The following is a 12,922-nucleotide window of genomic DNA, read 5'->3' on the forward strand; positions in this document are numbered from 1 at the left end:
CCCACCCACACTGGCAGATACATTCACCAGCAATCCCACCACCCCCCCTCACAACAATATGGGGTGATAAAAACACTATATAACAGGGCAAAATTAATCTGCTCAGATGACAAGGCCCTGACTATTGAACTAAACCACATCCTCAACACTTTCTTAGCCAATGGCTATAACCCCAAAAAAATCCAAAAAATACTAAAACCTGTAAACCACAACCCCCCCTCCCCCCCTCCACAATAAAGATTACACCAAGTCTATCACCATCCCCTACATCCAGGGCACCTCTGAGAAAATAACCAATATCCTCAAAAAATATGACCTTACTTCCTGTTACAGACCATATAAAAGGTTGGTATCCCTTATCCACTCTACCAAAGACCAACCACTTCCCCTAGACCTACCTGGTGTATACCAGGTCCCTTGCAGCTGCAAATTGTCCTACTTTGGCCAAACAGGCAGAACAACAAATATCAGGATTTCAGAACACCAAGACTACTACATCCGGTTTCACCAGTACAGCCGCTCTGGGCTGGCAGACCATGCCTTGGATACCCACCATAAAATTCGTTGGAAGAAAACAAAAATAATTCATCGCAGCAAGTTTAAATACGAAAGATTATTCAAAGAATCTTCAGCAGCTTTAAAAAACGTTCCTAACCTCAACAAATTTGGGTGCATGAAACTGCCCCAAATTTGGGAGACTTTCATTACGAGAACTTCAGCCCAACTGCCAAGACTACCAAATTAGCCCGCAAGAGGGCACCATTAGGACTTTAGGAACAATATTAGTTTCTTGCTTTCTTCCTCATTTGCTTTGTGTTAGTTCCTGAGTGCACATACCATATCTTTATGTTCCTGAAGATGGCAATGTGACATTGCCGAAATATAGAAGTTATTCATTAAAGTTACCTTTAATTAATATACTTTATATGCGTTGTTAATTCCATAAACTAATTACTAGTTATGTCTAACCAACGTATAAGTCTTACTACCAGAATCTCTCCTCTTCTATCATTCCCATAACTCTCTCTCTCATTCCATCTCTTCTACTGTTCCTATTCTCTCCTCTTCTGTCATTTCCATATCTCTCATTTCCTCTTCCATTTATCCTATTCTCTCCTCTTCTGTCATTCCCTCTCTTCCACTTATCCTATTCTCTCCTCTTCTATCATTCACATAACTCTCTCTCATTCCTTTTCTTCTACTGTTCCTATTCTCTCCTCTTCTATCATTCCCAAAATTCCCATTTCCAACTGTGGGAATTTGGGGAATGATAGAAGGGAATGGGAATTCAGTGATAAGGAAAGAAGTAATAAATTGACCAACTCTAATAAAAGTACTGTAGAAAAATTTTATGTTGCTGATGTTTATTTACCACAATTAATGAAGATGAGATGTTTATTTACTTATTATCAGTTTTGGAAATATCACATATATTTTTTTAATCATTATTCACTGGATAAGATTTTTTTTAAGAAGGGTATGTAATATGCTCAAGTTTGAGATCCATTGTTATGAGTTAAATTGGCTTTTGAGATGTTCACTGCTTGTATCAGATGTTTGCAAGGATTTTAATTTCTGAAAAATATTTTTTTTCCAAAATCACATACAAATGGTTGATTAACCTATTGTCCATTTAATAGTGTGGTTACATGTTTTATCTTTTGAGGGAATCCTGCTCAAAGACCAGGCCAACATGGAACTTTTTGAAAATGTCTTTAGGCCTCCAGTAAGGAGGATACAGGTCTCACCCCTAGATGACAAATTGTTTATCACTTAGTTTCCCAGCTGTCCAAATGTGTCTGCTTGGTCAACTGGTTTCGTCATTTGGAATCTTCACCTTTTTATATTGCACTCCTAGAGAAGCATATGAATGTGATATTCAAAGCACATTGCTTGTTAACCTTGATCTACAATATGAATAGCTTCTCCATAGTTTCCACCGGAGCCAAACCAAGCACCTGTACAATTTTAATGCCTCTCCTCCCCAAAAAAACAATGTTTTTTTAAATGCTGAAATATGCAGTGTATTAAATGCATTTCTGCAGCAGAATTTTATTCTGCAAAAATCATACACAGAAAAATTAATTCTGCTTATAAATTCGAAATCAAAATGGATCAATTTAATTTTTTGTTTTAAAATTAGCAATTTAGAAATGTTTTTAAATATTGCTGTTATTTTACTACTTTATGATGTAAATTTTCTTTCTATTTCAGTTCGCAGTTTAATAATGGAATTGCGTAACATGCGTGTCAACATTGGCGATTTTGAAATAAAAAAAATCATTGGGAGAGGACATTTTGGAGAAGTTCAAGTTGTCCGAGAAAAGGTTTCAGGTGATGTATATGCAATGAAAGTTCTTCGAAAGAGTGATACACTTTCACAGCAGAATGTAAGTTATCAAGCATATTTTAAATATGTGTGATTGATTCATTCATTAAATTTGAATTGAGACAACAGTCACTACTTTGAGCTTTCTTGGAGCAAAAATTAGGGATATCTTGAGTACATTGAAGGAGGGGGGATGGAGGTGGAGAGAGAGATCATAGTACTCATAGGAACAAATGATTTAAGTAATGAAAGGTTATGAGAGTATATTGAAAGGATTGTGGGAAACAGTGAGAATGAAAATTCTTAGTCATAATGCTAAGATATAATAGTACTAAGTTAAGGAGGAGGGCTATTATTGCAAATAATTCATTGCACAGGCTGTGTAGAAGAAAGGGTGTGACTTTTTAATGTATGGATGAATTTGATGGTAGAAAAGATTTGTGTAAGTGGGATGGCCTGCATTTGAATAAATTTTGCACCAGGAATCAGGAGAAATTATTTATTAGGGTGAAAACCTAATTCAGTAAGTCAGAGAAACTAGATCATTATGGGAGAAGTGGTAAGAATCTAAGTACAGCTAAGGTATGCAAAAATGATAAATGCCATAGAAAGTTGCCCAATTGTATCAAGCAACCCGCACCTTTAAGGATATGAAAATTTAGGAAGTAACTTTTATACACACATATTATAGAGTATCTGGAACAAAGGGATTGAGATTTATTGCCTTGTTAATATATTAAGGGCCTAAGATTGTTAGCAATAATGAAACCTGGATCTCAGTCAAATGTAAACTGGAATAGTGATCATAGAATGAGAAGTAGTCTCAAATATGTGATTTTTGTTACCAATTGGTGACAGTGATCATGTTGTACTGACTTGAGAAGTGGTGGGGCATAGTCAGGGCCATTCCATGGGTTTGCAGCACCTGGGTGCAAAATTTTCGTGCCCCCTTCCATTAAAAATTAAACGATCCTGAAGTACAATAACATATTCCAAATCATTTTATTATACTGCACATTAAGAGGAATGTGCATTATAATATTCAAAAGTGAAAAAAAGTAATATCCAATTTGTCACATTCAAAGGTGACAAATATGCACAAACAATTCAGTCTATTATTTATTCCCTATTTTTTATGAACATATTCAATTATACTGCCCCTAAATTGTGCCGTCCGGGTTCATTGCATCCAGGTACGGAATGGGCCTGGCATAGTATATGGATGTTCCAGTTAGGACAGGTTAACGCTAAACTACAAAGTTGCTTTGTTCAATGGTGGAAGTTAATAAATAAGAATTTGGAGTGCATGGGAAGCTTGATAAAGGTACTTAAGTGTGGAAGTATTTAAATGCATTCCTAGAGTTCGAAGACCAAATACGGTGAGAGTGAAATGGATATGCAACTGTATTAACCCAGCGTTAGTAAGGTGGCGGTGTCACAGTTATTTCTTTCTGTATGTTTAGGGTCTGTGATACCCCACCTTACTAACACTGGGTTAAGCAAGAGATCCATAAAAGGAAGACGATGTGGAAGGAATAGTGTGAGAATGAGGGAGAGGAGTCATGAAATATATACAGCATGGACCAAAAAAATTAGGAGTATTATGCAAAAAGCTAAATTGGCTGGACAGGCTAAAAAATATTAAGCTGCAAGAAAATAAAAGAATTGTATATGATGTATCAACTTGTGTATGTGAGTGAGAGGGACTTAGCGCCATCACATTTAATGAAGAAATAGAGATGTATGAGGTTCTAGAGCTGTTGCATAACCTTGATAAGAATTTGACAATAGGGACAGATGGGTTACCAGTACATATACTACAAGAATGTTCAAGTGAACTGGTTAGTCCTTAGACTTGGTAGTGTAATCTGAGCTGAGGAAAGATTCTACAGGAATAGAAAAAATGTATGATAGTCCTTATATAAGGGTAGTGCAGAAACTGATGGTGTCTAATTGTTGACATATCATCTCTGGAGTGGTGATGAAGATTTTAGAGAAGCTATCAAAATTTCTTATATGAAAATGGATTGACAGACAAGCTATACTTTGCATGGAATGATATGGTTTGGGCTTATTAAAGGGGATGATATGTCTGAACAGTTAGCCCATTTATGATGATGTTAGAGCTGAGTTGGTTAAAGGAAATGGATACACTGATACTCTTACTTTGCTAAGGGAAAAGAATTTGATAGGATACCACTTGAAAGGCTGTTAGTATTAAAGTCAGTAAACCTTTTTATTTTTTCATTGATCTGTTTATTTTACCACATCTATTTATAAACCCTATATTTATGTTTAACTTATAGGTTATGTAGGTTAGGTTCATACGAGTATTTATCTATTTCTGGTTTCTTCCCAATATGTTCATTTACTGGAAAACAATTCTAGTTTTCCTTAAAACATTAAAACTCATTACATTCACTTTTATCTCTAAAATAAGACAAGAGAAAATGTAATATAAAAAACAAACGTTTAATTAAATAAATATACAAACATAATTATTTCAATTAAGAAAATTGAAAGAGATTACACTTCTCACACACTCATCCACTTGAAATTTAAATTCAGGAATAAAACAAATTCAACAGCAAACAAAGGAAATTCATTCCTTTTAAAATGCATCCCTATAAAACAAATATTTACACAATAGGTGGCATGAGTTAAACATAGCTCATTGTGTGAGCTGCAGCAAGATATTTAAATTTTATATTTAAATGTGTGCTGATAGTGTCTAAATTGTAGATTAATTATTACTGTGAATATTTGAATGTGGAATGCAGTGTTTGGATAAATTTCTTAGGTGATATTATCATAAATTCATTGTTTTTGTTAGTACACTGATGCAACATGGTGGTGAAAGGCAAATCGATGCGTAGGTCAGTGTGGAAGGCAAAGTAAACAGCGTGGAGTTCTCAAAAATGGGAAGGTGCCATGAATGTAATATGCATGTGGGAGATGTTGTGGATATTTATGTAGAGAGGCTAAATAAGAGAAAAGAATGAGTATGGGTATGTAGGAAGTGTGAGATTCTGATGGCCCATGATGCTTAAGTATGATTTTAAATAGTTTAAATATCAGTAAGGAACATGGCAGTTGAAGATTGTGCAAATGTTCAGACAGCTTGTGTGGAAATAGCGAGAAAAAAGTTAGATTGTTAATGTATGCTACATTGAAAAAAAGTATAATTAATGATAGAGTGGGCAAACAGTGCAATTAGCGGTAAGATGACAAGTGTGTGTGACTGGTAATAAAATGGAGTGAATGATAGCAAAAGGACACAAAATTTGAAAGCTGAGTTGAAGATGGAGCAAAAGATGAGGCAGATGTAGAGTGAAATGAAGTGAATTGGAGATATGTATGGAAGAGTGAAGAAGACGAAAACAAATGATGTCGGTATGAAAAAGGCGACAAAAGACTCAAATGGTGTTGTATGGTAACTCTATTATTATTATTACATAGCACCTCCAGGGAGCCCAAAGACTCATCGAGGGAGAGCATCTACTCTACAACTCTCTGTATCCACCAACCGCATCTACCTTTATCTACACCAACGCCATCTACCGCCGACCACTACCACTAGTATTTTCAGACAATCCATGTCATTTCAAACATCCATGCCCATGCTTGGATTCGAACCTGTAGCCTTTTGGCTGGAGAACGGATACACTAACCACTCTGCCAACCAGGCCGACTAAATTAGAGGTGTGGTAAATAAGAAGATGCACATGGTTCATTTTTCTGGAGGTAAAATGAATAGTGATTGAAACACTCGATGTGAGGAGAAGCGAGCAAAAGAGTTGGTAGTAGGAACAAGTGACTTGACTGGGAATAAGAAGAATGTGTAAGATTGCTATCAGGAGGTTGTTGAGGAAGATAAAAGATAATAGTGTGATAGGAAACTTACTCTGTGTGTTGCCCAGGTATGACAGATGAGATGAGGCAGAGAGCAAGAATTATGAATATGTTAGCAGAAATGTGTGAAGAGAAAAAGAGTGCAATTAATGTGTGGAATGAGTTTGAAGGACAAAGTGAATTGTATAAGCATGATGGACTGGATTTGAATGATTTTGGAGTGTGTCATTTGGTGACTGCTTCTGGAAGGCAGAATGAGTGCAGAGAATGAACGTGAACAAGCGAGTGATGCGATGAAAGAGTAAGAAAGGAGAGATTGAAGTGGTGCTTATGAAGAAGTGGGATGTTGTTATAAATGAGGTGTCAAATTTCTCTCCTATTGATGAGTGACCATGAAGTGATTACCTGGGTGGTTGCCAGCCTTGTGAGGACATCTGTGAGGGAAGGGCATTTGTGGAGCTATAAGTCTGGTTATTATGAGAAGTTCAGGAGACAGCCTACAGCTACAGCATGGAATGAGGAATTGGGTGGAAAGGAGATCAATGCTACTTGGGTGATATTCAAAAACTATCTAGTAGAAGCAATGCATAGATGTATTCCAAAGGTCAGAAAGTTAAATAAGATAGGTGTGAAATGAATGAAGAGATTAAATATGCAGTATAGAGAAAAAAAAGCATTATGGAGGTAACATATGAGTGGTAATCAATTCTATGAGGAATACAAAGAATAGGCAAGGATGGTGACTAGTTGTAAGGTGTTAAGTTTAGTATGAGCAGCAGTTAATTAATGAAACCAAAAAAAAATCCTAGTGAGTTCTTTTGATATATGGACAACTACTGCAGAGAATATAGTTGAGATATTTAATGAACAGTTAAAGATCTTTCATGCTTGTGAATGTGACATCATGGAGAGTTTGAAGCAGTGGGTGATGATGAGACACTGAGTTTAGAAGAGGTATATGGAGAATTAAGCAAACTTGATGTTAATAAGGCTGTGAGACTTGATGATGTATCATAGTGTATTTTGATGGAATGTGGCATGCAGTTGACATTTGCATTGACATATTTGTTTAATGAGTCTTACATCGGGTCAAATTCCAAAGGAGTGGAAGGAAGGCAAGATTGTACCGCTTCATAAAGGAGGTGAAAGAATTCAAGCATCAGATTATAAGCCAATCTGTGTGTCAGGTGTTGTGATAAGAATCAGGATCCAGAATTGGGTTGACAACAATGGTATTATCTTTGAGCAGCCCAGTTTTGCTGAAGAGAAGTCAGATTTTAGTAATCTACTTCATCATGTGCCATCTGTCTAGGAGGTTGATTACCATGATGTTACTCATGGTTGACTACGGGTGTAAGGAGAATGTGGTGAGGATCCTACCTCTTCCACATTGTTATAATAATTCATAATTGTATCTGTGTGTTCACCGGGCTAGCTTGCCTGTTCTGGGGGATGAAAAACCCAAGTTTCTGGTTGAAAAAAATCCCCTACCTCTGTATGAGACCAGCTAACTCAACTTTAGTCAAAAGAGACCAGATAAAGGTTCCTCATGTTATGGATGGGAATCGAATCCAGGTCTTTCCAACTGAAAGGCTTAGTCTATACCAACTGAGCTACAGAGGCTTCCAGTAATCTACTTATTTATTACAATAAGGTGACAGCAACATTGGATGTGGGAGATGGATACACAATAGTATACTTAGACTTTGCAAAGGTTTTGATAGATTACTTCATGATAAGTTGATTAGTCAAACTAGAGCAGATGAGATTGGATATTAGACTAGTGCATGGAGAGTTGTGAATGATTGGAATGCATTGCCTCAGAGTGGTATCTCAGAGAATTTGAATGTGTTTAGGGCACAGTATGATGAACTGTATCTTAAACACATGAACTGTGTTTGACAAAAGGGACCCTCTAAATAAGTTTGACTTCACAGGGTCTTAGGATAATAATTATATAGTAATACAATCAGTTCTCATAAGGAATCTTTTCACGCTGGCTCAAAGATAACTCATTACAAATTAAGGCACACATCTTACCTTTATAACTTGAGTACAAATTTTCTTCAGGAATATTTACCTCACTCCAAAAAAGTTCAATATGAAGACAAATTAAACTGTCTGCCCTACAGTTCTCTAAACACAATCTTCATTAGATGTATTCATTTCCTATCCTTATCAGAATAATTTTCTTCTCGTCTTCATCTCATCTTCCTTTTACCTTACAGTGTCAAGGGTTTATTCATCATCGGACCTCAAACCGTTCACAGGATAAGGTGGTTAGCTCTACACCCTGGAGTATCCTATGTCCTGTGGTGTTGAGTTCTCAAGGCCAGTTTGCCTGCTTTGCAGGATGAAACCCCAGGATAAATTGGGGGGGGGGGACCCTACTCTCCACACTCAAGATTGATTAACTTGGCTATAGCTTAAGATCTTTCAGCTACTCACGTCACCGATGGGAATCGAACCTAGGACGCTCCTTCCTCAGGCATATGGTTGCGAAACGCACAACCACTAGGCTAACTGCGCGGACTTCTTGTCTTCAGTATTCTGTAATTCACACACTATCACAAAGAATACAGTTTAGAAGAAACAGCATCTTTCTGCTCGATAATGTTCTGTCTTCATTCCATTCATTGATATGAACAAATGCAGGGTTATATAAACAAACAGTAGACTTACCTTGTAATGGACCTTGCTTTCTCTAAAAATAAAAGTACTGTTATTCCTTACAATAAAAACCTATATTCAAGGCTTTCTTCTAGATTATCTTCTGGTGGTCATACACTGTTTGAAAGAAATGAACACTTTAGATAAATGCATTGTTTTGTGAATATGTTCATATAACCCTTTCTGTCAAAAATGGCTGCCTTTTAAACACCTGTTATTCTGCCATGAGTTTTTTCCTTCTATTCTCTTAATTCTCAGTCTGTGTATATGCATACCAGCTTCAAATATGCTGTTGTTGGTTGAAAGTGCTACGCAGTACTTGAACTACACATGCTGCCAAATTCACACTTGTCGTTTGCGACAATTATGTAATGTTGCCAGAATAAGCAATACATCACAACAGAAAAACAGTTAAAATTCATTTTAAAAAATGAATTATGACTTTAAATCTCATTCAGTTGTTTGCTGATGTGAAATTGGGTATAATAATATGCATGTAAATATTATATATATTTAAATCTTCCTGCATGCTCTCATACATCAAAGTGATGTTGAGAGCTTACAGGAAAAAATATGGGTGTCAGTTTAAAATGTAAAGTTATGCATTTTGGGATAAACAGATTACAAGCTGTGTATCACATTGATGGCCCTGTACTCCAGGAAATAGGTGAAGCTAGATTATAGATTAAGATTACTCGGTTATTGAAGAACACATTAACAAGTACAGATAAGGAAGTTGTAATTCCTCTTTATAAGCCTTGATACGTCCGCATCTGGATTACTGTTCTCAAGTCTGGTCTCTTGGGGGATGAAGCAGTGGAGAAGAATCAGAGGCAAATGACCAAGATGATGGGTGAGTGGTCTGTGGAATCTTCCTTATGAAGATAGATTGAGGGTGTGTGGATTGCAGAAGTTGGTTGGGTAGAAGGAAGAGGGGGTTATGATAGAAACATTTAAGTTGCTTGGTTTTATAGGATAGATGCAGGGGAAATATTTCAGCACTTGACTTGAGGAACCAGAACAAGGGTCATCCCTGGAAGTTGAATAAAGGTGTGGTTAGTAGGAGAGGTTTGATGTCAGGGTAATTGCAAGAAGAGAAACCTCAAATTGTCTGGAAATTTGGGTATCATCAAAAGGAATACCAGGAAAAAATGGTTGTTTTTTATGAGAAATAGGATAGAACTGGGATTTATTAGCATTGAAATTGATGGTTATCTGAAAACCCCATTGGAGAATGGCTCAGAGATCAAAATTGAGGATGGTGCTGGTTGATGTTCTGTAGGTTGAGGTGAGTTGTGTAGTATAAGGTTTATCAAATGAAAGGGAAGAGTGCAATGTGCTGTTGTCTTCAAAACTGTGTATTGGGTTGGAGATCAACTGAAATAGGTCATTGATACATAACAGGAAGAGGGTTGGTGAGAGGACAGAACATTGTGGAACCCTGGCATTAGTTGAATGGTGCAAGGATAAGGAACCGTCCACCATCGCACAAAAGTGTGCATGCGGTCAAGCGCCGTGCACACCACGGCGCTTGACCGCACGAAGGAAGACTTGGTTTCGAGTCTAGTCGGCGACTAGAGGAAATTTTTCTAAGCCTTTTTTCGACCAGTTCCCGAGTTAGTCGATCTCTGGCACGGGCAAGCGGGTTTTTCGTCCTGCAAACTCAAGAAAATCGACCTTAGAACCCACATTATTTCAGACATTAAATATATTGTGTTAGGGTTGGGGACCACGAGATGGTGGCACTCGTTGAGCCGTCTCTCTTCGCTGTGCACCGCTTAATTAGTGATAGCCTTGAGCCATCTATCTCTGATTGGGTACCAGTGGAGATTGAACTGCCCACTCAGTCTCCAAAAGTTAGATAGGGCTAAATGGCCTCGCCTACTCCCGTATATACGGGAATAAAACGGCGTTAGCTGATTTTTTTTTTTTTGATTATTGGTGGTGACCAATATATGAAATAACAGCCAAAATTATTTAGTCCTGAAGCAGGAGTTTGCTGGTTTCCTTTTTTTTTTTTTAAGTAATGTGAGCCATCCATATCCTTGGGATTTTTAGGCCACCATTGTTTAGATTAGGATAGTTGATCAAAATTTCATAAGCTTCTTTAAATTTGTGTTCTTACCAAGTTTTAGTATGATGTAAGGGACAGATTCCTTTCTAATCAACTTGGTTTGGTGTTGAGAGCATGATCAAAGAGGCCTGATTTACTGAAATTGTTTAAATTTATGTTTGTGTTTTCCAGATTGGAATTGTGCATCATGTTTCACCAGTATGAGGTAAGTTATGTGTGCAGTGGATATAGTGTACCTCAGGGAGAGTGTGTGTGTGTGTGGGGTGGATATCCTTTGAAGAGTTGATTGTTTTTTAATTTTGTAGAAAGTTTAAAGGTAGCATTTTATTTTCTCTAATAACCCTTTAATGTGTGAATGGCTGTTTTAATATAATCCATATTTCCATTTTAATCTTTAAAGATACCTGTGGTATAACTAAACAATAAAATTACAATCTAACCAAAGTAATAAACTTTAATGAAAGTACAGATATTTTGTACTAAAGATATCAGTACATCACTGTGTAGAAACAAGCAAATCAAATAATAACAAACATGCAACAGTCAGTTACCAATTAAAAATGGTTGTTGAGAGCTGCTTCAGGACTAAATAATTTCAGCTCTTATTTCATATATTGGTCACCAAGGGTTCCAATCCCTTATTTCTAGGGTCTCTGAACCTATTGATAGAATTTGAGAAGTATCACCTTATTTCCACATTTTCCTATCAACCAAATTTCTCATCTGTTACCACACAAGACAAACTGTCACCTCTATTTTTGGATATTGTTTACCAAATTCCTTCTGAATGTAATTTGACATACTTTGGGCAATCAACAAACCACAAAAAAACAATCAACTGCAAAGGATTCCCCTCCTCTCTCTGCTGTTCTGTGGAAAAAAGAATTAATGACCATTAATACTACATTGAATACATGAAACCTCAAAAGTCTGGTCTGGAACAACATAGTACTGACACTAAAAACAGTATTTGGTGGGATGAAGCTAATCTTCTCTATAGAAGCAGTTTTAAATACAAACATCTTTTCAAAGAAAGTTATGAAGCCCTTTTAAACTGGTCTTACCTGAATTGAAATAATGTACTCTCCCAAAAGTTTGTGAGATTCTCATTTTATGTAAAAAAAACAATAGTTTTAATATTATTTATTAATTTCTAGCAGTTTGCTGGTGAATTTAAGTTAACTTAATTAATGGGGGCAAAATGTGTGTCATCCATATTCTTGGAATTTTTAGGCCACCATTGTTTAGATTAGGATGGTTGATCAAAATTTCACAAGCTTCTTTAAATTTGTGTTCTTACCAAGGACTGATAGAGGCAACAGTTTGTCTTGTGCATACAGATGAGATGTGGTAACTGATAAATTTTGTTGATAGGAAAATGTGGGAATAAAGTGATACTTAAAAATTCTACCAATAGGTTCAGAGAACTTGTTCCCTAAATATAAGGGAATAGGTTCCGTTCCCTTATATTTAAAAATATAAGGGAATGGAACTCTGCAGTCTGTAGAAAAATCCTTAGGTTTTGGAACTTTGGAGTTGGTTATCTGCTGGATTTGATGATCATAACCATTCAATTCCATTCCAGTTTTGATGGTGAGAAGTTCTTGTTGTAAACTTGAGGGAAAGCAGCATGCATTATGTGCTCTACATATTAATAATAATTATTATTACGGGCGACTCCAAGGAGTCCTTAGACTCGTCAAAGGAGGCCCTAAACATCATGTCCATCACAACTATTCGACATTCACGCAGTATCTATCATACTTTGCCTTGAACTCATTCACTGTCATAGCATCCACAACAGACTCTGGCAGCTTATTCCACTCACTCATTCACCACTCTAAAAGTAAAAAAGACAGCTCTAATACCATATTACTAACCACACTCTTGCCCAGCTTCCATGGATGTCCCCTAGTCCTCCCACCACCAGTCTTGTTCTCAAAAATATCCTCTGAATTAATCCTATAGAAACCCTTCGGCAATTTGAATGTCTCAAT

The 12,922-nt window shown here is 36.6% G+C and overlaps 1 protein-coding gene across 1 annotated transcript in view; it reads left to right on the forward strand.

Moving 5' to 3' along the window:
* Nucleotides 1-12,922, forward strand: part of LOC150101893 (citron Rho-interacting kinase-like) — a 594,274-nt gene that overhangs the window by 22,339 nt on the left and 559,013 nt on the right. Inside the window, exon 3 of the mRNA XM_090400165.1 lies at nucleotides 2,215-2,390. Within this exon, the coding sequence (XP_090256291.1) occupies nucleotides 2,215-2,390 (176 nt within the window). The remainder of the gene's footprint in view (nucleotides 1-2,214; nucleotides 2,391-12,922) is intronic.

The sequence above is a fragment of the Typopeltis vanoorti genome, chromosome 11 (assembly GCF_054136105.1).
Source record: "Typopeltis vanoorti isolate ZY-2024b chromosome 11, IOZ_Tvanoo_1.0, whole genome shotgun sequence".
NCBI classification, from domain to species: Eukaryota; Metazoa; Arthropoda; class Arachnida; order Uropygi; family Thelyphonidae; genus Typopeltis; species Typopeltis vanoorti.